At 42.5% G+C, this 22,754-nt stretch overlaps 1 protein-coding gene across 1 annotated transcript in view; it reads left to right on the forward strand.

Annotated features, from left to right (window-relative positions):
* The first annotated feature begins 380 nt into the window (after positions 1-380).
* The window catches only part of LOC140195034 (protein FAM149A-like), an 89,121-nt gene continuing 66,747 nt past the window's right edge, over positions 381-22,754 (forward strand). Inside the window, exon 1 of the mRNA XM_072252620.1 lies at positions 381-1,408. Within this exon, the coding sequence (XP_072108721.1) occupies positions 858-1,408 (551 nt within the window). The 5' untranslated portion in view covers positions 381-857. The remainder of the gene's footprint in view (positions 1,409-22,754) is intronic.

Raw genomic sequence — 22,754 nt, forward strand, 5'->3', positions numbered from 1 at the left:
AGCATGCTCTGGTCAATTTGATCATTATGGCATGGCAGATAGTGGCAGTTTACTGTGTCTAATCTGGCTGCTACATTTAAACAAACTGTGACTGGGCATTAAATGCACTTCTTTTGGCAGGAAGCATTTGGGGACAACCCACGATCGTTAAAGCTCTTGTATAAATGCAAACCATTTTGTTTATTTTTCAACTCCTGGCACAGAGATAAACGTCAGCAAGCTGACTGGAAACAGAGCAGCCAGAGTTTTATAACCGGAAAGATGGATATAATTCAACTTTAAGCTAAATAGATACTTCGCACCTTTAAAATAGAGAAATCTGTTTCAATACACGGGACACATGAGCCTCTCTTTAGTTATCGGTGCGGGACCAACCAGAAGTGAGGGTTTTGTTTCGCATAGCAACCTGTGCTGCTGTTGTCACCTGACAGACACATTAGCCAGCCAACTGTTTCTGATTAGCAATCTTTTGTTACTGTCCGCCGCAGATTTATTACTTTATGAACAAACGTGAGAGACTTCAGCTAGTTCCTCAACCTGTGATTTATCTGTAATAGAAGTTTAAACCCGCAGAACTGTCCATCAAGACTGTTTTCTTAAACCTCTCCATGGGTACAGTGCGGCCTATTGGCACAGACTCCAGTTTCGTTGAGCGGAAAAACTCGTCGCCACGGTCTCGTGGAACCTCAGTAAAATTAGTAAAGCAGATCGCCTAAGTAGCTTTCTTCCTCTCCCTCTCTCGCAACAAATTGGGAAGCCAGATTGTATTAAATTTTATCAAGTCGAAACTCTCCTTGGTGTTCAGATCCGCGTATCCGAAGCTGGTTGGTTTTAATTTATGTATATACTTTTTAAAAATGAAGGTTGCAGTGCTGGACTTGGGAACTATCTTTGCAAAAATCTTCACCACTTCTGCTTCTCCTGTGGTGCCTCCGGTTGGTTCTTCAAGCAGCGGGTCCCCTGCCTCTCCTCGTGGACCGCCAGCGTCAGTATCTTCATCCAAAACGACGCCTTTCATTTCTTCCCTGTTCAGTGTCTCAGGAAAACCCCCCGTGCTGTCTGGAACAGCCCCCGGCCCAGAGTGCCCTGCCGCACTGAAAGTCTGCAGCGCCTCCCCGCTCCCCTCGGCCAGCGGGACGAAACCAGCCGGCCTGAGCACGGGGGCTGCGAATCCGGTCCCAGCGAGACCGACGCCAAGCTGCAGCCCGGTTGGTCGAGGTGCGGCTAGAACCGCGCAAGCTCACAGTGAAGCCGCCGGTGTTGTGATGGGCAGCACGGCAAGGTCTCCCGTCCACGTCGCGGAGAACGTTGGCTGGAACCCGCCCATCAAACAGTATCCGTTCGCTTTGCCCGACATCGGCGAGGAGTGGTTGACAGATACCGAGTCGGTGGAAAGTAACAACGAAAAGTAAGGGGCCGTGGCATGGGGAAGGCGGGAGGGCGAGACTTGGCGTTTAAGTTCAGGTTCGTTTTCTCTGGAAAGCTGGTTTGATCGTGATTTGTTGGCTTCGATTCCTGGTCTGCTTGTGTTATGCTGTTACTTATGCGTTTGTAGATAACTTTTGTTATGTAGCATCTTTGGCGTTAGTAAAACTCTTGCTGAGACAGCCGTTAAACAAAATTCGAAACTCAGCTACGGAAGTTATTAGGATGTGTGACCAATAGCCTCGTCGAAGAGACTGATTTTAAGAGCGTCTTAATAAAGGGAAAAAAAACCGATATGGATCGGTTTAGGAATGGAATTCCGAAGTTTTGGAGCAGGCGGCTGAAGGCTTAGTTGCTAACATGGTGGAGTGAATGAAGAAACTAAAATCAGAGTGCAAGGATCTCAGTATTGTAAAGTTAGCAGAGATCCGAGGCAAAACCATGGAGGAATCAAGGAGGGAATTTTAATATTGAGCCGTCGCTTTACTGGAAGCCAGTGCTGGTTAATAAGCCCAAGGGTGATGGAATCGACCTTCAGACTCGGCAGAGATTCCTGTGTGTAAACCATTCATTAGAATGGTGTGTGTTGAAAATGTGGTTTCTCTACTGGAGGCGTTGTCTTCAGGATGACCCAGAAACTGGTAGCAACTGCTTCACACGGAAGTAGACCCTTGTTTGTTACGGGAACTTTTCACAGTCCCGGGACATGGTTGCTTCCTTAATAGTGGACTTCAGCGTTTTCCCAACGCCAGATTGAACATGGTGGAATAATGTTCTGATTTGCGATTATTTAAATCGGAATATTTATTCCATCATGTTCAGTCTTTCGATTTCTGTCTGTAGCTCACCCGCCTTTCCCAACAATAGTTCTTGCCATTTAATTGCTGGAAGTATTGTAGGAAAGGGGGATGAGCTTTGTGTATTTGTTATTTCTGCGTCTGTTTTTAAGATTATAATGCAGGCCTATCAGTATTTCTATTTGTTTGCTTGGAGTATTCCGTACGGTATTGCTCACCCTATTAAAGGAAAGACAGGAGAGGGTGCAGAAGAGATTTGAGGATGCTGCCTTACTAGATGGCGTGACTTATAGGCAGAGGTTGGCCATGCATGCTCTTTGTTCCTTAGAGTGTGGGAGAATGAAAAGTGGCCTCCCAGAAGTTTATAAAATCATGAGGGGTGTGGATGAGTGGATGGTTATGATCCTCAGTGTTGGAAATCCAGAACTAGAGGGCATAGGTGAAAGATAGAGGGGAGAGATTTAAAAGAGGCCTGAGAGCTAACTTGGTTATACAGTGTGTAGTGAGTACTGTACCTGGAATGAGCTGGAGAGGAAGTGGGCGAGGCTGGCAGTATTGGAACATTGAAGAGGCATGGGATAGTTACATGGAGGAGAAAGGTTATAGGCCGACCACAGGCAACTGGAACTGTCAGGGAGGCTGCAGATGGGCTGAATGGCCTGTTTTCATGCTGTATTATTCTTTGACTCTAGTACAGTAAAACTTGTTTAATCTGGTAGAATTAAGGTTTTGGTGCTGGACTGGCAGTTTTCCAAATTATTGAATGTTAGTCCAATTAATATTCCAATGTATTTCTCACTTTTATAGATGTTACAGAGTGTTGTGATACATTTTCCGGCTAATTGGGTAAGTTTAGAGACAATGCAGGAAGCAGTTCCCTGGTGTATTAATGGGAGTTGGTTTCCATCATCACTCTGATATGAACATCCACTTTTAGATATTAATGAGCTTTAATCTTTCAATTTGGTATCCAGAAATATATAAATTGAGACCTAACTTATGATTTAGACGGGGTTACCATAACTTCTCTTTGTGTTCTATGCCCTATTTATAAAACAGATTATTCTTTTTACCAGCTTTTATCATGCTGCTTTGAACAATTTATAAGAATCACATTTCTCTCTGCTTACATTCCGGTTACACAAGTCAACTTGTGTTGCGTCCTTTCACTTTTATTTTAAGTTTCTAAATGAAAGTATATATTCAGGGAAGGACGAATCAATAGGTGGCTTATTTGTTGGAAAATTATAATTATGCATATGAACAGAATAGTAGGTAGTGGTACGTTCAGAATATTCATTAATGGATGAATTGGGGTATATTTATGATATTCTGTTCATGAGCTAAAAATTATTAGTTCTCTTTCAGTATTTTTATTATATAAATTGAATGAATACAAATACAAAATTCATAAGGATACAACTAATATGAATTACATTACATTTAAATCACTGTAATATGATCACAGTATCCCATATTCCAAATCAATCATGTAGAAAAAAAGATTGAATTATGAAATGAAATAAAATAAAATAATTGTATTTAAAAAAAAATATTAGTTCCACTGGATATTTAACACTGGGTAATTAACGCTCACTGAGGCTTTCCATTGGTCGGGGCCAACCATGAATATTGCGTCCTAGCTGCCTACGTGATAGGGAAGCCAGGGCAATATGATATGGAAGCAAGCTGTTGCCCATGCAGCAGGCTCCCCCTTTCCACCTAGTTAATAAATCCAAAGGAATGGCAGAGACTGATACAGTTTGGCAACAACCGTGTCACAGGAGTTGCCAGTCAGCATTGAACTCAACGTAGGGCCTTAGGGATTCCAGCTCTGGATTTTTTCTCTGGGGTTTATTCTGGAAGCCTTGTCCATGAGTGGTACAGCTACAAGGCAGTGGAGATTTAAGATCCGAGTTTTCCTTCTAATGAGCTACCAGCCATGGCTGATGACCCTAAAGCGACTGGTTTTAAGGTGCTGGTAATCCTTCTGCCCCTTCCATCAGTGGAAACAGTTCTACTGGTTTAGTAGTTAAATCACATGTGAAGGCCAGGAACTAGACTTGGTTGTCAGAGGCTATTTAAGATGCATGCCTTTGTGAGCATTTAATAGGTAGTCGGAGTTTATCTCCACTACCTCCCCCAGCTATGACAACCTTAAGCAACTAACACTCACTAAGTATGGCTTAATTTGTTACTAATGATTGACGATGTTCTGCAGCAGCAATTGAAGCATGTCAGATATCTGTGACTGCTTAACCATTGTTAGACTGAGTGCAAAGATGTATTAAAATCATTGGAATATGCTAACAAATTATTTAGCACATAAAAATCAAGGAAGGATTGCCTTTCTGAGTAAATTAGCAGTGTTCTGAATGGATTGTGATCACAGTTTGTGTATTTGGTTTGGGGTGTCATAAAATCCATAGTAGGGTATTATTTTTGCTTTAGTTATTTGTTGTTATTAACTTTGGAAAATTTTCAGGATAAAATTGACATACTGGCATAGAAACCCTTTTACATAGTTCATAGCATTATTTAATAACACTGCTTTCTTTTCCCCTTAATGAAAAAGAACACAAAGAATATAGTTTCCTTGAAAGAAGATGAACGGTCACTGCCCGAACATCGACTGTCTATCCTCTCCATAGATCTTGCCTGACTTGCTGAGTTCTGCTAGCATTTTGTATGTGTTGCTGAAGGAGTCTGTTCATTTGAAAATATTGTAACTGAAATATGTCGTGTACAACAACTGAGCAGGTTAACTGTTTAGTTAATAAGATGAAATACTATAGATCATTGCAAAATCTGTCAATCCTGAGGTTGGCAGTGATGCACTTAAAGGATTTTCTTAACTCAGTAATTCTGCTGACCTTTCCCTTTAGCAGCTCATTTGGCAAAAAAAATCCTTCTAAGTCAACAAAAATATAGTTTATGATTCCCAGTTCATGATTGCTTTAAGGGTGTATAACCTATTCAGTGAAAATATCACAATGGGAAGATAGCTTGCAAGTTGAAAACTGCATTGATGTGAGAAACCATTGAGCAGACCACAGCAGTTGGGAAGAAATTTAATTAAAACAGCAAACCAAGCCAAACTTCACATAGTATAATATTTCTTCTTCACAATGAAATATCTAATAACCTGCCATTCACAGACCTGAAAACTTGAGCTGAAGGTTTAAACTAAAGTTTTCAATATTTAATTGTCTCTGTCATAGTTAAGTTTAGAGTGCAAGTAACTAATTAAAAAAAGTTAAAGAACAGTTAGGTGTAGGTTTTCATTCTGAATCTAGAAGATCTGGTTCCTCATTAGCATTAATATTTGTTGCTTATTTTTTGTACTCTTTATCTTAATTTTACTGTAGTATGGAGCACTGATTTTCAATTAGTATGAGTGAAATGCTCCAAATTGTGAAATTAAACATAACACTTGTAGAAGATAATTAATTTGTTTGTTATTGCATAAGAAAGGAATGGTTAGCTTATTTCATGAATATTCATTGGACTGTAGAAACAGAAGATGCTCCATGTGTAACTGGAGCATGAATTTTATCCCATAAGCCTTGGCTATTGAGGTCATCACACCGGTTTACGATCTTCATGCTTTCAGTTTTAGTATTTAACAAAAGATCATTTTCTAGCTTCACAGTCAATTGTCTCATTTACCAGGGGCACATCAAAGAAATTTAAGTTCATCTTCTGACAATTTATTGAAATAAGTGGAAGTAGGTGTGACCATCCATTTAAATTTTGGCATGTTCTTCTAAGGGAGTGTCCCCTATTCAGTGCTCAAAAAATTAATTACTTCCAGTGGCTGGATGTTAAGTTTAGTATTGAAGCAGAGTAGATTCGAAGGTGAGCAAAGGGTAGGAGTTGTGACTGGGTAGCTGTATGGTGTTTGCGTGCTTTTAAATTGGAACCGTACAATAATTTACCATACATCTTTGCATTCATGCTCCACCTAAGTGAAGATCAGTGATGCCTTAAAGGCACAGATTTGTTCCTAAATGTTCACAATTCAGATTCCATATGAGTGCTGCAATCTGTTGGCTGTGATACTTGCTGTGGAGCAAAAGAATTGCTCACACAGTCCAAATGAAGGTGCACGTAATCAATCAATGTCTCCTCCAGGTGAGAGGATATTCCAGTGACCTTGCAGGTGCAGTCCAACATGCTCTGGATTTTACAGAGCATGCCATTTTTTTTCAGAGTTTGGAGATGAAATATCCTATTTTTACCAATGTAAAGAGGTTCAGATGTCATCTCTTAACCAAGATAATTCAGTAAGAGCTGTGCTTTCCTGCACCATCGGGAAAGCAAAATGTGATTATTCATAGAGAATACACAGCCATTTCTGTGACACCAGAGACACAAGTTGCATGTGACAGGGTATTCAGACTATAACCCTGTACATCAATGCCAGTAACACCTCTATCACTGATAGGATACATGTCTTTTGCATGTGATTTGATGCATGGAATAGTGTGTCGGGGGCTCCCCACCCCCCGAGGGGCAGGCATTCAGGCTGGCTGCAGCTGATATGAGGATGATCCTGCCAAAGTGAACCCACGTAAAGCTGCCAAAACCTATCTGGTTAGGTGCTGAGGAACTGTGCAGTCCAGCTAACAGAGGTTCTGACAGACTTCTTCTACATTTCCCTGGAACAGTCCACTGTCCCTGCAGGCTTCAAGATAGCTATCATCATCCTGGTGCCCAAGATGGTGACAGTAACCTGCCTTAATGACTACTGTCCAGTGGCACTGACCTCAAAGCACAGCTGGTTATGGACCACATTAAATCCAATCTTTCTACTCCATTGGACTCTTTCCAGTTCGCTTATCGCTTAAATTTGAGCCTCTGTCCTGTCCCACCTGGAAAATAGTGTCTCATATGCCAGGATGCTGTTAATCAACTTCAGCTCAGTGTTTAATACAATCATCTCTCGGAAGTTGGTGGGCAAAATGTCCTTGTTGGGTCTCAACACCTTTCTCTGTAACTGGATCTTGGAGTTCTTGCCAGAAAGACACCAGTCTGTATTGGCTGGAGCATCTCTGGCTCCGTTACGCTGAGCATTGTTGCCTGCCACCCCAGGGCTGTGTGCTCAGCTTGCTGCTGTTCACGATGCTAATGCATGACACTGATGACACAACAGTAGTTGGCGTTGTCAACAACGGTGATGAGATGGTGTACAGAGAGGGGGTAGAGCAACTGGTAGATCGGTGTGAGCACAGCAACCTGAGTCTCAATGTGGGCAAGACTAAAGAGGTGATTGTGGGCTTCAGGAAGGTGTAGGCTGGCCACTCTTCACTGCACATAAACAGCTCTTCCATGGAGAGAGTTAGAAGCACCAAGTTTTTGGGATGATCTCACCTTGTCCCACAACATCACGTCTTTAGCCAAGAAAGCACAGCATCATTTCCCCACCCTCCACCAAATTCTAACCATTTTTTTATAGGAACATCATTGGGAGTGCCATGATGAGTGCCTGGTATGGGAATGCTTGGCATCTGATCACAAGAGCCTACAAAGGATTGTGGGGCCTGCTGACAAGATCATTGGGGTCTCTGTTCCACCCATCCAAGATATTTAGCAGGAGCACTGAGTATGCAGGGCCCTTAGCATTGTCAATAATTCTTCCCATCTGTCCAACAATCTCTTTGACACCCCCCCTCCCCCCACCATCATGCAGGAGGTACCGTAGCATTTGGGCAAGGACTCCACCCCCACCCCCAGGCTGAGAGACGACTGAACTCCCAACTACTCAGGTCTCATCACGTATGAAGCACCAGTAGTGTATACTGTTTACTTTTTGATTAGTGTTGTAAATGCACCTTATTATTTGTGGTAATATTACTTTGAACTTTTGAACTTTGTATGTTGTGTGTGAGTTATATGAGCTATTTTGTACACTTTGGTCCAGAGGTGAATGAATGCTACCTCTGACATCATATTTCGCACACGATGATCATATACCTGGCAACTTCTGCCTCTGGCTAATATCAGATTGCAATAAGACAGTCCTTTGGCTTTAGCAATCAATCAATGCTTAATTACTAAGCACACTCTTCATAGTCCATTTGTGCTACTTAACAGGCTCATTAGTCCTGGCTGCATTCCATCTGCTTCCAATATATTTGTCACCTCCTTGTATCTCTGCAGAGATTAATCATTCCAGGAAAAATTCCATAGGAACCGTTTATCAAAGAAGAGATGTATAATCACTTTTCCACATTCTTTTAGGCACCTTCTGTCCTGTGAGCAGCAGGAGCCTATTACTCCCAGTCCTTTGTAGTATGATTTCATTTTCAAATTGTCTGATCAAATATTAATGCCTGCGGGGCACAAGGAATGGTTTGCTCATGCCATTTATATGTAAAGGAAATAAGATCAATTCACCAAATGAAAGTCTTTCTGGGAAATGGAAAGCACCCAGAGTAAAACTTGTAATGCTTTGGATCACAGTGGCATTTTCAGTTTCTCATACCTATTATCTAGTGACTTTTGGAAACAAAATTATGTATTTAAAGTCCACGGTCAGTGAGAAACCTCCGTGAATGAGAGCTAAAACACAGCCTCTGCTGGATTCTGCACCTGAGTTACTTTTAATGTGGAATATTTCAGGACTTTATTTTCACACAAAAGAAAACACCATTGCATAAATTGAGTTTTATGCATCACACTGAGACAATCCAATCAGGAAGTGTAGGGTGCATTATTGTCAGCTTATTTTAGTTGTCACATCTCATTTTGAAGTTTAAGGTTTCAAAGGTGAATTTCGGTCCCTTAATCCCTTAGTATCAGATTTAATGACCATTTCCAAGAGAGTAAACCAAACCTACCCTAGGTTAAGTTGGGGCTAGCCTGCAGGTATTGCCACACATTCTGTCTCTAACTTGACATGCTCCATATGTTGAGAACAACTCAAAACAGCAACAACAACGGCAAAGCAAGCTCGTATCTCATCCTCCCATCCACCCACCAACTCATGCCCACAGACAAGCCTCCAACGCCAGGGCAGGCCACCTCCAGGCCTTGGCCCTGGATTCGCAGACTTGCAGACATCAGGCCTCTGAGCTCCGGACAAGCTGACCCAAGAACTTTGACCTTGAGCTCTTCCTCTGCACTTAGATGTTTGGCTTTGCCTTTCAGACATTGCTGACAGAGTCATAGAAAGGTACAGCACAGAAACAGGCCCTTCAGTCCATCTAGTCCATGTCAACCCCAGCACCTGCCAATCATAGATTTGACCTTCAGATCTTGACTTCCAAACACATATGGACCTCTGACCCCAATGAGCCTTTGTGACTTCCACTTTATGGACCTCTGGCCCAGGATGGGCTACTCGGGTGGATCTTTGACCTGTGACTCGCCAACTTACGGAATAATGGTCTCAGCACCTGCTGACCCGACTTCTGGGATTACTGGCTTCGACTATGGGGTGTCCCAACCTGAAGTGACTCCTGCCCCTTACTCTTCATTTCCTGTCTGTGACCTCTAGTTGTCCCTCATCCCCGTCCTTAAACCTAACCTGAGCCCTAACTCTTTACTGAAACCTAAAAAAAACAAAGAAGTGTGCATTATAAGCTGCTCTCCAGGCATAAAAAAGCTGTTGCTGATTAAACGAGGACAATTTTAATAAGCTAGTAACTAATGATTTCTATGTGGCTAATCTATTATGCAATGGTTATACAAAGATTTTGTTGAAAAATAAATACTTTATTTTTCCAAACAGGTATTCATTTAAGCTTTGCCAGACATGTCTTGTATTCGCTATAATAAATAAATTTGCAGGCCTCAGAAGCTGCATATTCCCACTTCCATCTATATTAAGAATTGACAGGAAGGGATCAAGTACATTTATACCAACTACTTGCATTTTAAACAGCCTTGTTGACTTTTTAGTGTTCCAACAGTAGAAAATAAATCCTGAAGAAGGGTCTCAGCATGAAATGTTGACTAACTATTCATTTCCATAGATGCTGCCTGACCTGCTGAGTTCCTCCAGCATTTTGTATGTGTTGCTTTGGATTTCCAGGATCTGCAGAATTGCCTGTGTACATTGAAAAATAATGATACAATTGGAAAGTGTCTGGTGCAGGACAGGTAATAAAGCCAGTTATATTGGTTCTGTCATCCATGACGGACTTGTCTGTTAAACAATCCAATTTCATCTGCTCCTACTTTACCACCTTTCCACCATTCAGGGCCCCAAACAGTCCTTCCAGGTGAGGCAATACTTCACCTGTGAGTCAACTGGGGTGATGTACTGCGTCCGGTGCACTTATCCGTGTAAGCGGAACAAGTGCTACACATGCCCTTACACTTCCTCCCTTACCACCATTCAGGGCCCCAAACAGTCCTTCCAGGTGAGGCAACACTTCACCTGTGAGTGGACTGGGGTGATATACTGCGTCCGGTGCTCCCAATGTGGCCTTTTATATATTGGCGAGACCCGACGCAGACTGGGAGACCGCTTTGCTGAACATCTACGCTCTGTCCGCCAGAGAAAGCAGGATCTCCCAGTGGCCACACATTTTAATTCCACATCCCATTCCCATTCTGATATGTCTATCCACGGCCTCCTCTACTGTAAAGGTGAAGCCACACTCAGGTTGGAGGAACAACACCTTATATTCCGTCTGGGTAGCCTCCAACCTGATGACATGAACATCGACTTCTCTAACTTCCGCTAAGGCCCCACCTCCCCCTCGTACCTCATCTGTTACTTATTTTTATGCACACATTCTTTCTCTCACTCTCCTTTTTCTCCCTCTGTCCCTCTGAATATACCTCTTGCCCATCCTCTGGGTCCCCCCCACCTTGTCTTTCTTCCCGGACCTCCTGTCCCATGATCCTCTCGTATCCCCTTTTGCCTATCACCTGTCCAGCTCTTGGCTCTATCCCTCCCCCTCCTGTCTTCTCCTATCATTTTGGATCTCCCCCTCCCCCTCCAACTTTCAAATCCCTTACTCACCCTTCCTTCGGTTAGTCCTGACGAAGGGTCTCGGCCTCAAACGTCGACTGCACCTCTTCCTACAGATGCTGCCTGGCCTGCTGCGTTCACCAGCAACTTTGATGTGTGTTGCTTGAATTTCCAGCATCTGCAGAATTCCTGTTGTTTGCTCCTACTTTAGTTTAGATTCAAAACAGAAGACATTAAGAGAGAGAACTTATCAGAGTAATAGTTACAGGGTTGTTTCTTAAACTTTTTGTCCCCAGAGTAAATTAGGTTCCAAAACGTAGCTTTTAAAAGCAATTTTTCCTTTGTCTATGGAAATTCCATTGAATGGGGCAACTATTGTGTAAATTGAATTTTGTTTCCAAAGAATATTTAGTATAATGAAAGATCGAGTAAGTCATTGACTTGAAAAATTATTATACACTCGGGAACATTTATAATTGTGTTTATGTGAAGATTTCTGCAATTAAAATTTTAGATAAATGGATAATCAAATTATCAATGATATTAATTAAAATAATGTGATGTAGCTTGTTCACTTTTCTCTTAAATGCTTAATGGTTTTAAGACATTTTACTTTTAGAACATTTTAGTAAAGTGGAAAATAAATGGTGTACAGTACCTATCTAGTTTTTCAGATTAATCCTATGAGGCCATTTAAAGGGATGTCTTTTTTTAAACTTAATGAATGTCAACTCCACACATTTTCAACAGTTTTACAAGTGAATAAGATAAGACCATAACACATAGGAGCAGAATTAGGCGATTTGGCCCGTTGAGTCTGCTCCGCATTCCATCATGGCTGATTTATTATCCCTCTCAGCTTCATTCTCCTGCCTTCTTCCTGTAACCTTTGACACCCTTACTAATCAAGACCTATCAAGCTCCGCTTTAAATATACCCTATGACTTGGCCTGCACAGATTCAATACCCTCTGACCAATGAAATTCCTCCTCATCTCTGTTCTAAATGGATGCCCCACTATTCTGAGGCTGTGTCCTGTGTCCTAGTCTCCCCCACTATAGGAAACATTATGTCCACATCAACTGTATCTAGGCAGGTCTTTCAATATTTGATAGGTTCCAATGAGATTTCACCCCCCCCACCCCACCACCAATTCTTCTAAACTCCAGCAAGCACAAGCCTAGAGAGAGTTTCTCCCTCTCAAATTGCAAGGTGAATTCTATCGTTTTATGATCACTGTCTTCTAAGGGTTCCTTTGCCTTAAGCTTTCTAATCATATCTAGTTCATTACACAGCACTCATTCTAGTTCAATCTAACTGCATATTAGAATCCCCCATGACCAGCATAACGTTGCCCTTTTTGCATACCTGTTCTATCTCCCGTTGTAATTTGTACCGCACATCCTGGCTACTGTTCAGAGGCCTGTATATAACCCTATTAGGGTCTTTTTACCCTTGCAGTTTCTTAACTCTACCCACAAAAATTCTATTTTTTCTGTTCCTACGTCATCTCTGAGGGTTTGCTTGCATTTTTTTTAAACCAAAAGAGTCAGCCAGCCCCTCTGCCTATCTACCTGCCCTTTGATGCGATTTGTATCCTTGGATGTTAAGGTCCCAACTATGATCTTCTTTCAGCATGAGTCAGTGATGGCCCCAACATCGTACCTGCCAATCTCTAACTGCACTACAAGATCATCTACCTTATTCTGTATGTTGTGTTCATTCAAATATAGCTGTTCAGTCCTGTATTCATCACCTTTTTCGATTTTTGCCCCATATTATACTTCAACTCATCCCAGTGACTGTAATTTTGCCTGGTAAGCTGTTTGTCCTTTCTTGCTGGCTCGTTCCACATTCTGTCTACCCTGTATACCAAATGCCCCATCCTCAGCATGATGATGTAAATAACAACTTATTCTCTTAATTCAAGCTTAGAAAGACAAAGTTGTACTTCACTGCTAATGGCTTAAGTAATCATCATTATGCAGCGTGTCATATGACGTGGGGGATCATGGTTTTCCATCTGTCTTTAATCTGAGAAGTTCTGATAAGATCTTCAAAACCTTTGCCTGTCTATCCCTTGATGTAACTCATGAATGTCATGAGCTGTTGACCACGACTTTTTCTTCCACCAGTTTTTCCCATCACTGCAAGGTATTTGAGCTTCTCTTTCTTCAGTATGTGCACCAGAAATTCCAGCTGCCATATCCTGATTGATGATATCAGTTCTCATCTTATACCATCTTTTTGCAACACTTTCTTATTTGTTACTCTGTCCTTCCAAAATATTTTCACCATTCTGCATAAAAAACACATTTCTTAGCTTCGTGTCTTCCTTCATTTTGCTTTGATATTGTCCAACATTCGCATCCATGTTAGTGTGGACGGAACATAGCACTGTAACACTCAATTTCATACCCATAGAAACCGGGCAATAATTATTTGGGGATATGATAGAATTCTTTAGTTTTTGGCACAACTTACAACAATTTTTCTTGGCTCTTTCTTGACGGTGAATATTTCGTTTCATTCTTCAACCTTTCCCGACAGCTTTAAATCTTGTTTTATTTGTACTTTTTCCTCAGGTATGATGGAAAGTCATCAACCTGAGTCACCATCTCTATTTCTGTCTTCATGGATGCTGTCACATCTTTTGAGCATTTCCAGCGCTTTGCCTATTATTTTGAATTGGTCTCTCAGCTTACTTTATTTAACCTGTACGCTTCTTTGCAAAGTCCTCGGATCTATGCATTTACTCTTCGTGTCACCTAGCCCTACTTGTTTTATCAACTCTCTCCTTTAAGAGGGTGCTGCTCATCTTGTTGTTCATTGGCTGGCCTGGCAGGTTTTCTGCTATTCTAAGATAGTAAATTATCAGTCACTGTTGGAATTTGACCATCTAAGTATGGAGAAGCCATCACAAACTCCCACATCCCCCGATGATCCTGCGATTTCAGTTTCTGAGGCCAACGAGAGAGCATCCTTCAGGAGGATGAACCTAGGGAAAGCATCCAGCCAAGCTGGGGTATGTGGCCAAGTACTAAAGACCTAGGCTATTCAACTGGCTGGAGTGTTCACTGAGATCTTTAACCTCTCACTTCGGCAGTCTGAGGTGCCCTCCAGTAGGCTTCAATTATGCTGGTGCTTAAGAAGAATGTGGTAACCTGCCTCAATGACTGTCGATCAGTAGCACTTGCATCCACTGTGATGAAGTGTTTTGGGAGATTGGTGATGAAACGTATCAACTCTTGCCTGAGAAGCTGCTTGGTTCTGCTCCAGTTTGTCTACTGGCACAACGAGTCCACAGCAGGTGTCATTTCATTGGCTCTTCATTCATCTCTGGAAAATCTGGATTGTGAGGATGCATACATCAGGATGCTCTTCATTGACTACAGCTTAGCATTCAAAACTATTATCTCCTCAAACCTAATTCAATGGTCAAATTCCAACGCTTCAAGATCTTGGCTTCAATACCTCCTTGTGCAATTAGATCCTCAGTTTCTTCACTTGCAGATCCCAGTCATTTCGGATGGGCAACAACATCTCCACCATGATCTCCATCAGCACAGGTGCACCACAAGACTGTGTGCTTAGCCCTCTGCTCTACTCACTTTACACTTATGACTGTGTGGCTAAGCACAGCTCCAATGCCATAGTTAAGTTTGCTGACAACACCACTGTCATTGGCCGAATCAAAGGTGATGATGAATCAGGATATAGGAGGGAGATTGAAAATCTGGCTGAGTGGTGCCACAACAACAACCTCCTACTCAATATCACCAAGACCAGGGAGCTGATTGTTGAGCTCAGGAGGAGGAAACCAGAGGTCCATGTGTCAGTTCTCATTGGGGGATCAGAGGTGAGGGGATCAGCAATTTCAAGTTCCAAGGTGGTATCATTTCAGAGGGCCTATCTTGGGCCCAGTATGTAGTGCAATTATGAAGAAAGCACAGCAGCCTTTTCTTAGGAATTTGCAAAGATTGGGTACGAAATCTAAAACTTTGACAAACTTCTGTAACTTTGTGGTGGAGAGTATGTTGATTGGCTGCATCATACCTGATTTGGAAACCTCAAAGACCTTGAACGGGGAAAATCCTATGAAAAGTAGTGGATATGGCACTGTCAATCACTGGTAAAGCCCTCCCCACCATTGAGCACATCTACACGGAGACTGTATTTATCAGCAGTCCTCCCAGGACCACCCATGTCATACTCTCTTCTCGCTGCTGCCATCACAAAGAAGGTACAAGAGCCTCAGGACTCATACCGCCAGGTTCAGGAACAGTTATAACCACTCAATCATAAGGCTTTTGAACCAGAGGGGATAACTTCACTCACTTTCAGTAGCCCAATCAGTGAACTGTTCCCACAGCCTATGGACTCACTTTTTATGGACTTGTGTTCTTGATGTTTATTGGTTGGTTATTTATTTACTTACCTATTCATTGTTGTTGTTGTTATTATTATTTATTTTTAAAAGATCTTTTTGCATTTGCTCAGTTTGTTGCCTCTTGCATACTGGTTGTCTGCCCTGTTGGTGTGATCTTTCATCGATTCTATTATGGTTATTGGATTTATTGCGCATGCTTGCAAGAAAATGAATTTTATGGTTGTATGTACTGATATATATGTACTTTGATAATAAATTTACTTTGAACTTTGAATTACGCTGGGAGTTGTTTGACTTCACTTGGGTATTATCAGTAGGGCTCAAGTTGTTCTGTGAATCTCCAGTAGAGGTCAGTACAAGAGTGGCAGAATATATTGTGCTACTTGTTTTACCAGTAACTTTAGAGGATTTTGCAGAGACGGCATCTGTAGCAAGTTGGTGACTTCTCCCATTTCAGCATTCAAGCCCCAGTTACTCTCATTTGCCAATGTTGGGCCATCCACATAGATTGCATGCTCGATACCTGACCCCAAAACGGATCTTGGAATATGGAATATTGTGGGTAGAGTTTGCCAGGCAGACAGAATAGAAGAATCAAAGCTGTGCTCAGTGTCTTCTTGAGGCAGTGTAAATCCTTATAGACCCCTGGCAACCAGTAGCCAATGTTCAGTTAAAATAGAGAAGGAGCATTTGATACACTATTGAGAACCTCTGCCAATTTTGCAGTGGAGGGTGGAGAGATGTTGTAATAGGAGATTCCGTAGTTAGGGCAACAGACTGGAAACTCTGTAGTTGCGAAAGAAACTTTAGGATGGTATGTTGACTCCCAGGTGTCAGAGTCAAGGATGTCTCTGACCATTTGCTGAATATTCTTCAGGGGGAGAGGGTTATGAGGCAAGACGCTGCTAGTGACCAACATGACTGATGGCACCATCCTGCATGAAAATACTTCTTCTTCTCCTTCTTTTAAATATACTTCTACTACTAAACTGTGTGCGATTGGAGCCTGTAATTTACATTTTTATAATGTGTTTTTGGGCAGACTGAGCAATGTGGTGCTTTTACTGTCTCCGAGGGAACTGGGCATGGTTGAGAGTGAAGCTGAGAATGGAATGTATGGCCTAATGGTGGAGTGCGAACCCATGATCGGCTCCAATTCTCGACCAGTCTGCAGATTAAAGTGTTGAGTAAGATTGAAATCAATGAGGACAAGATCAGAGGGTGACCGGGTACTCAGAGCTGTCTGCCTGCATTTGACTGGACTCCCTTTCCCTCTCACACTTCGGTCTTGGGGAAGGTTTGATTAGCACGGATATGTGGATTAGACTCCTTTTTAGAAGACGCTGAAGTTCTTTGTGTATTTTTGGTTTCTGGTTACTTCTACTTTTTAGTTGTTATTTTGTGCAATTTTGATTGGGATGGACTGGCTCTGCGGCCAGCAGTTAACAATAGACACAGAGCTAAATTAAACTGAACATTCCTAGACTGTTTCAAGAATTCTACAATTTGATGTTTAATATCCTGCGTGTTATTGCTAATTTTTTGCTGTTTGCATGATTTGTTCTTTTTTTGTGTGTGTTGGGTGTTTGATATTTTCTTTGAATGGGTTCCATGATATTTCTTTGTTTCGTGGCTGTCTGCGGGAAGACTAATCTCAGGATTGTATGCTACATACATCTGGTGGCATTGTTAGTCTCGCGAGACCATGGATCTGCGCCTGGAAGGTCTTGCTTCAGTCTGTGTTAGAGCAGCGTCTGTTGTGGCTGTAGAGGCCCACACGGGAGTGACAGTCTTGGCTGCAGCGACTGCACTTGAAGGCACTGTCCTCCAGTGTTGTCTTGGTGCTGTTTTTCCGACGAGTGCGCTTTTCTCCAGCAGCAAGCCTCAGGTTCTCTTCTTCTCTTTTTAGACCTCTGTGTAGTTCCAGCCTCCAGTGAGAGTGATCGCTTGTGATGTCCTCCCACCTCTCGATGTCCATTTTCAGTGACTTCATGTCTCTCTTGCAAGCGTCTTTGAAACGAAGATGGGGCCGCCCTTGCGCTCTCTTGCTGGAGGCTAGTTCCCTGTACAGCAGGTCTTTCGGGATCCTCCCGTCTGACATGCGGTGTACGTGGCCCAGCCAGCGGAGATGGCGTTGTTGGAACAGGGTGAAGAGGCTGGGTATCTGGGCGCGGGCCAGGACCTCATTGTTGGTGACCCGGTCAGTCCACGTGATGTCCAGGATGTGTCTCAGGCTGCGAAGGTGGAAGGCGTTGAGACGCCACTCTTGTCTGTAGTAGAGGCTCCAGGTCTCACTGCTGTAAAGCAGTGTGCTGAGGACGCAGGCCCTGTAGACTGCAACATTGGTGTGCGTCGTCAGCTTTCTGTTCTCCCAGACTCTCTCTGTCAGCCTGGCGAATGTTGAGGCTGCTCGTCTGATCTGTCTGTTGATCTTGGGGTCTAGGGAGAGGTTGTCCGTGATGGTGGAGCCAAGGTATGTAAACTCGTGAACTACCTCCAGCTCGTAGTTGTTGATGGTAATGGCGGGGGGGTGCTCAGTGCCTTGGCCCAACACGTTGGTTTTCTTCAGGCTGATGGTCAAGCTGAAGTCCTGGCAGACGCTTGAGAAGCTGTCCATGAGGCGTTGCAGTTGCTCTTCCGAGTGTGTTGCCAGTGCCACGTCGCCTGCAAACAACACGTCCCTGATGAGTACTTCATGAACCTTGGTTTTTGCCCTCAACCCGGACAGACTGAACAGCCTCCCGTCCGATCTGGTGTCGAGGTAGACACCGACAGTTGATGTTCCAAAGGCATGTTTCAGCATGACTGCGAAGAAGATGCCAAACAGGGTGGGGGCAAGCACACAGCCCTGCTCCACACCGCTACAGATGTTGAAGGCCTCCGAAGAAGAGCCGTCGAACTGAACGACACCCTTCATGTCTGTGTGGAATGTCTGAACTATCCTGAGGAGCCTCGGGGGACAACCAATCCTGGCAAGGATTTTGAATAGGCCGTCTCTGCTCACAAGGTCAAAGGCCTTCGTAAGGTCAATGAAAGTGACGTAGAGTGGTTGTCTTTGCTCTCTGCATTTCTCTTGTAGCTGTCGAAGGGAGAAGATCATGTCGATTGTGGAGCGTTCTGACCTGAAGCTACATACATACTTTGATAATAAATGTACTTTTGAGTCTTTAAGCAGCCAGAGTTTGTTTTACATATTGATAACCACGTAAGTAAAAAGAGATCTTGCAGAGTGAATGTAGGGAGTTAGGCAGAAGGTTAAAAAAGCAGGATCTCAAGGGTTGTAATCTGAGTGACTTCTGGTGCCATGAGCTAGTGAGGGTATAGACAGGAATATGAAGCACAGTTGATGAGCTGGTGCAGGTAGGAGTAATTCACTTTCTAGCTCTTTCAGGGCTGAGGTGACCTATACAAGAGGGAAGGGTTCTAACTGAGCTGGAGATACACACAAAATACAGATGTGAATGGAATCTACACAATTGAGTGGTTTCTATAGCATTTGCAATGGGTGGGTACATTAACAATGTTTTTTAAGGTGATTTGCACTATCCGTAGGGCTATTGCAAATCACCTTCCCAACACTGTTAATGTAGGAGAGAATTTAAAGTAATTAGGAGGACCGAATGAGCTAAAAATGATCCTTGGCAGGTAAGATAAAGGTGAAACCCAAGATGGAGGGAGTATGTTGAGAATCTGGAGCACGTCAGAATTAAGAAGGTGGAAATTGTTACGTATGCATGGAGCAGTACGAAAACAGACTAGTGTGATTAAACATTTTTACTGAATCGTGTAGGTAACAGTGCACTTTGTGCAACATCGTGTGGGAGTTACAAACCAGGCCAGCTGAGATAAAAACAAACGTGCCAAAAGAGAGCCCTCTGTGTGTAGGTGGTCCAATCGGTTTACTGTGCAATGAATCCCATGAGCACTTGCTGTATTCTCACAAACAATCTGATATGGTGCAGAGTTCTTTGATGTAATAAGGGTTGATAAATCTCTGGGGCTGAATGGGGTGTTCTAGGATGCTATATAATAATAATAAATACTTTATTGGGAAAATATTTTGTTACAGCAGCAACATTTAAAAACACACTTAGCAATAATAAATAACAAGTGTATAATAATAATAAAATATAGAATAATAATATACACAATTATTTACCAATATGCAATAATAATGTATGAAATAATATAATAGACTATTGTACTAAAACAGACTTGGATAGAGATTTTTGCATAAGTGAAGTTTGTAGGATAGTGAATGCTGTTTTCCTTTGAAAAGGGCAACAGGGATAAGGCAGGTAACTACAAGCTCGTGAGCTTTGAATCAGTGTTAGGAAAATTATTGCAGGATGGAAGATCCAATACTATTGGACAGGATTTATCTGCATTTGGAAAGGCAAGAGCTGATTAAAGATCAGTCCCCTCCTTGCCATTCCCCCTCTCTGCTTTCAGTAGGGATTGCTCCTTCCATGATTCCCATGTCCATATGTCCTTCCACACTAATCTCCTTCCTAGCACTTATTCCTGCAAATGGCAGAAGTGCTACATTTTCCCATTCACCTCCTCCCTCATCTCCACTCAGGGCCCTAAGCAGTCTTTAATTCCTATTTCCATTACAGTTCCAACATGTCTATCCATGGCCTCCTCTTCTGCCAAGATGAGGCCACTCTCATGCTGGAGGAGCAACACCTCATATTCTGTCTGGTTAGCCTTCAACCTGATGGCATGAACATCGATTTCTCTGACTTCTGGTAATTTTTCCCTTCCTCCTTACCTCCTCTTCATTTCCCCATTCTGGCTTCCTACCTCTTCTCCTCATCTGCCTATCACCTCCCCCTGATGCCCCTCCTCCCCATGGTCCACTCTTGTCTCCTATCAGATTTCTTCTTCTCCAGCCCTTTGCCTTTTTCATTTTTCACCTCCCAGCTTCTTTCTTCATCCCCCTCTATCCCATCCACCTGGCTTCACCTATCACCCTCTGGCTTGTCCTTCTTCCCCTCTCCCTACCTTCTTTTTCTGGCATCTTCCCCCTCCCTTTCCAGTTCTGATAAAGGGTCTTGACATGAAATATCAACTATTTATTCATTTCCGTAGATTCTGCTAGACCTGCTGAGTTCCTCCATCATTGCTCTGTTGCTCTGCATTTCCCGCATCTGTAGCATCTCTTGTGTAGCATTGATTTTTGAAGGAGAAATCCTACCTCTCAAATTCAATTTGAGTTTTTTTTTGAGGAGGTAACGAAGAGTATTGATGATTGCAGGGGAGTAGAGAGGGCATCTGACAAGATCTTCCATGGTAGGCTGGTTCAGAAAGTTGAGGCAAATAGGATCCAAATTAAGCTGGTGATAGTAGGCAGAGGGTGATGATGAAATGATGCTTTTCCTATTGGATGTCTTTGTCTACTTGTGTACTGCAGAAATAGGGGCTGAGACTCTGATTATTTGTTATATTTATATTACAGATGTATATGTAAATGTAGACGGTATGATGAGTACTCATAGAAGTAGAGTTACCTCAGGAGTTTATAAAATCTTTTGGGGTATGGATAAGGTTGACAGACATAGTCTTTTTCCCAGAGTTGGGGAGCTCAAGAGCACAGATAGAAGATAAGAGAGGAGCAATTTAAGAGAACTGAGAGGTAACTTTTTTACATAGAGAATGAGCTAATTGGTCAAGGTGGGTACAATTGCTACATTTAAGATATTTATATCTAACCTCTCACTGAGGAGGTCTTGCGATCATACATGGGGTGTTGTCAAGTTATCATGCTGATTGGAGGCTGGTGTTGGTAGAAGGGTGCCTTTTTGGGGGGAGGTGTTATGTGCCCGCAGTTTGATTACGGGACAGTGGGATGATGTAACGGTCTTATGAGTGGGATGATATACTTGGCTCATGACCGTGGGGTGATGTTATGTCATGTGAGGGCATGTTCCGTACGGTATTTAAGGAAGCTGCCAAAGTGTGACACAGTTTTTACCTTCTATTTTAAGGTGCAAACACGTTATGCCGGCAGTTTTGCCAATTGCTGCCAGTTCTTGTTCATTGCACCTTTGTTTTACCTTTACAGTATAGTATTGGAGAGTGAATACCTTACCAAAGTATGAGAACCCAAAAGATTGGGTAAAGTTAATGACGTTTGGTGTTTTGGAAGTGATCGACTATTTGGAATCGGAATCGTCCGGGAAATTGTGGCATGCATGTTTGAGTACACCCCTGCAAGGTCAGGACGGTTTGTGCAGTGTCCACCCTCCCGAGAGAAAAGGTCAGTTATCTTATGACTTTATATTCGACGTGATTCATTTGGACAAGGCATCGCTCGACTGTGATCGGCAGATTCGTCATTTTCTTTGGAGGAATTGTTGCTGCAATAAAGTCTCTCCTTAAAGACTGTAAAAATCAGTTGGACTTTTGAATTTACTACTTTAAGACTGTGTTCGAATATACCACTTTTCAAAGTATTTCTAAGTTTGACTGTTCGTTTGATATAGCTGCATAACGATTAACTTCCGGTTAAGCTAGTTTGTTTACTTTTCTATGTTTTTGAGTAGAGGTTAATAAATATTGTTGTTTATTTATAAAAACCTGACTCAATTTCATATTCATTGTTGCTGGACACGTGACAAAAGGTTTGTGTCAAAAAATGACAGCTTCACAGCTGATCCTACTTCAGCTCACGTTATTACATTTTTCTGGATAGAAACTGAGCAAATAACTCCGGCTTTTGTTTTTTGTTTGCATCTATATTCCAAGGTTATGGGGGATAGTAACACTTTAAGTAGTGTTAAAGTAGTAAAACTAAAATAGTGTAAGTAACACTTAAACTGTTGTTCTGATTATGATCTACTGACTCACCCAGTAGGATTCAAAATAGAAACCTTTTAAACAATACACATCAAAGTTGCTGGTGAATGCAGCAGACCAGGCAGCATCTCTAGGAAGAGGTACAGTCGACGTTTCGGGCCGAGACCCTTTGTCAGGACTAACTGAAAGAAGATATAGTAAGAGATTTGAAAGTGGGAGGGGGAGGGGGTGATCCAAAATGATAGGAGAAGACAGGAGGGGGAGGGATGGAGCCAAGAGCTGGACAAGTGATTGGCAAAAGGGATATGAGAGGATCATGGGACAGGAGGCCTATGGAGAAAGTGTTGGGGGGAACCCAGAGGATGGGCAAGGGGTATAGTGAGAGGGACAGAGGGAGAAAAAGGAGAGAGGGAAA

The sequence above is a fragment of the Mobula birostris genome, chromosome 3 (assembly GCF_030028105.1).
Source record: "Mobula birostris isolate sMobBir1 chromosome 3, sMobBir1.hap1, whole genome shotgun sequence".
Lineage (NCBI taxonomy): Eukaryota > Metazoa > Chordata > Chondrichthyes > Myliobatiformes > Myliobatidae > Mobula > Mobula birostris.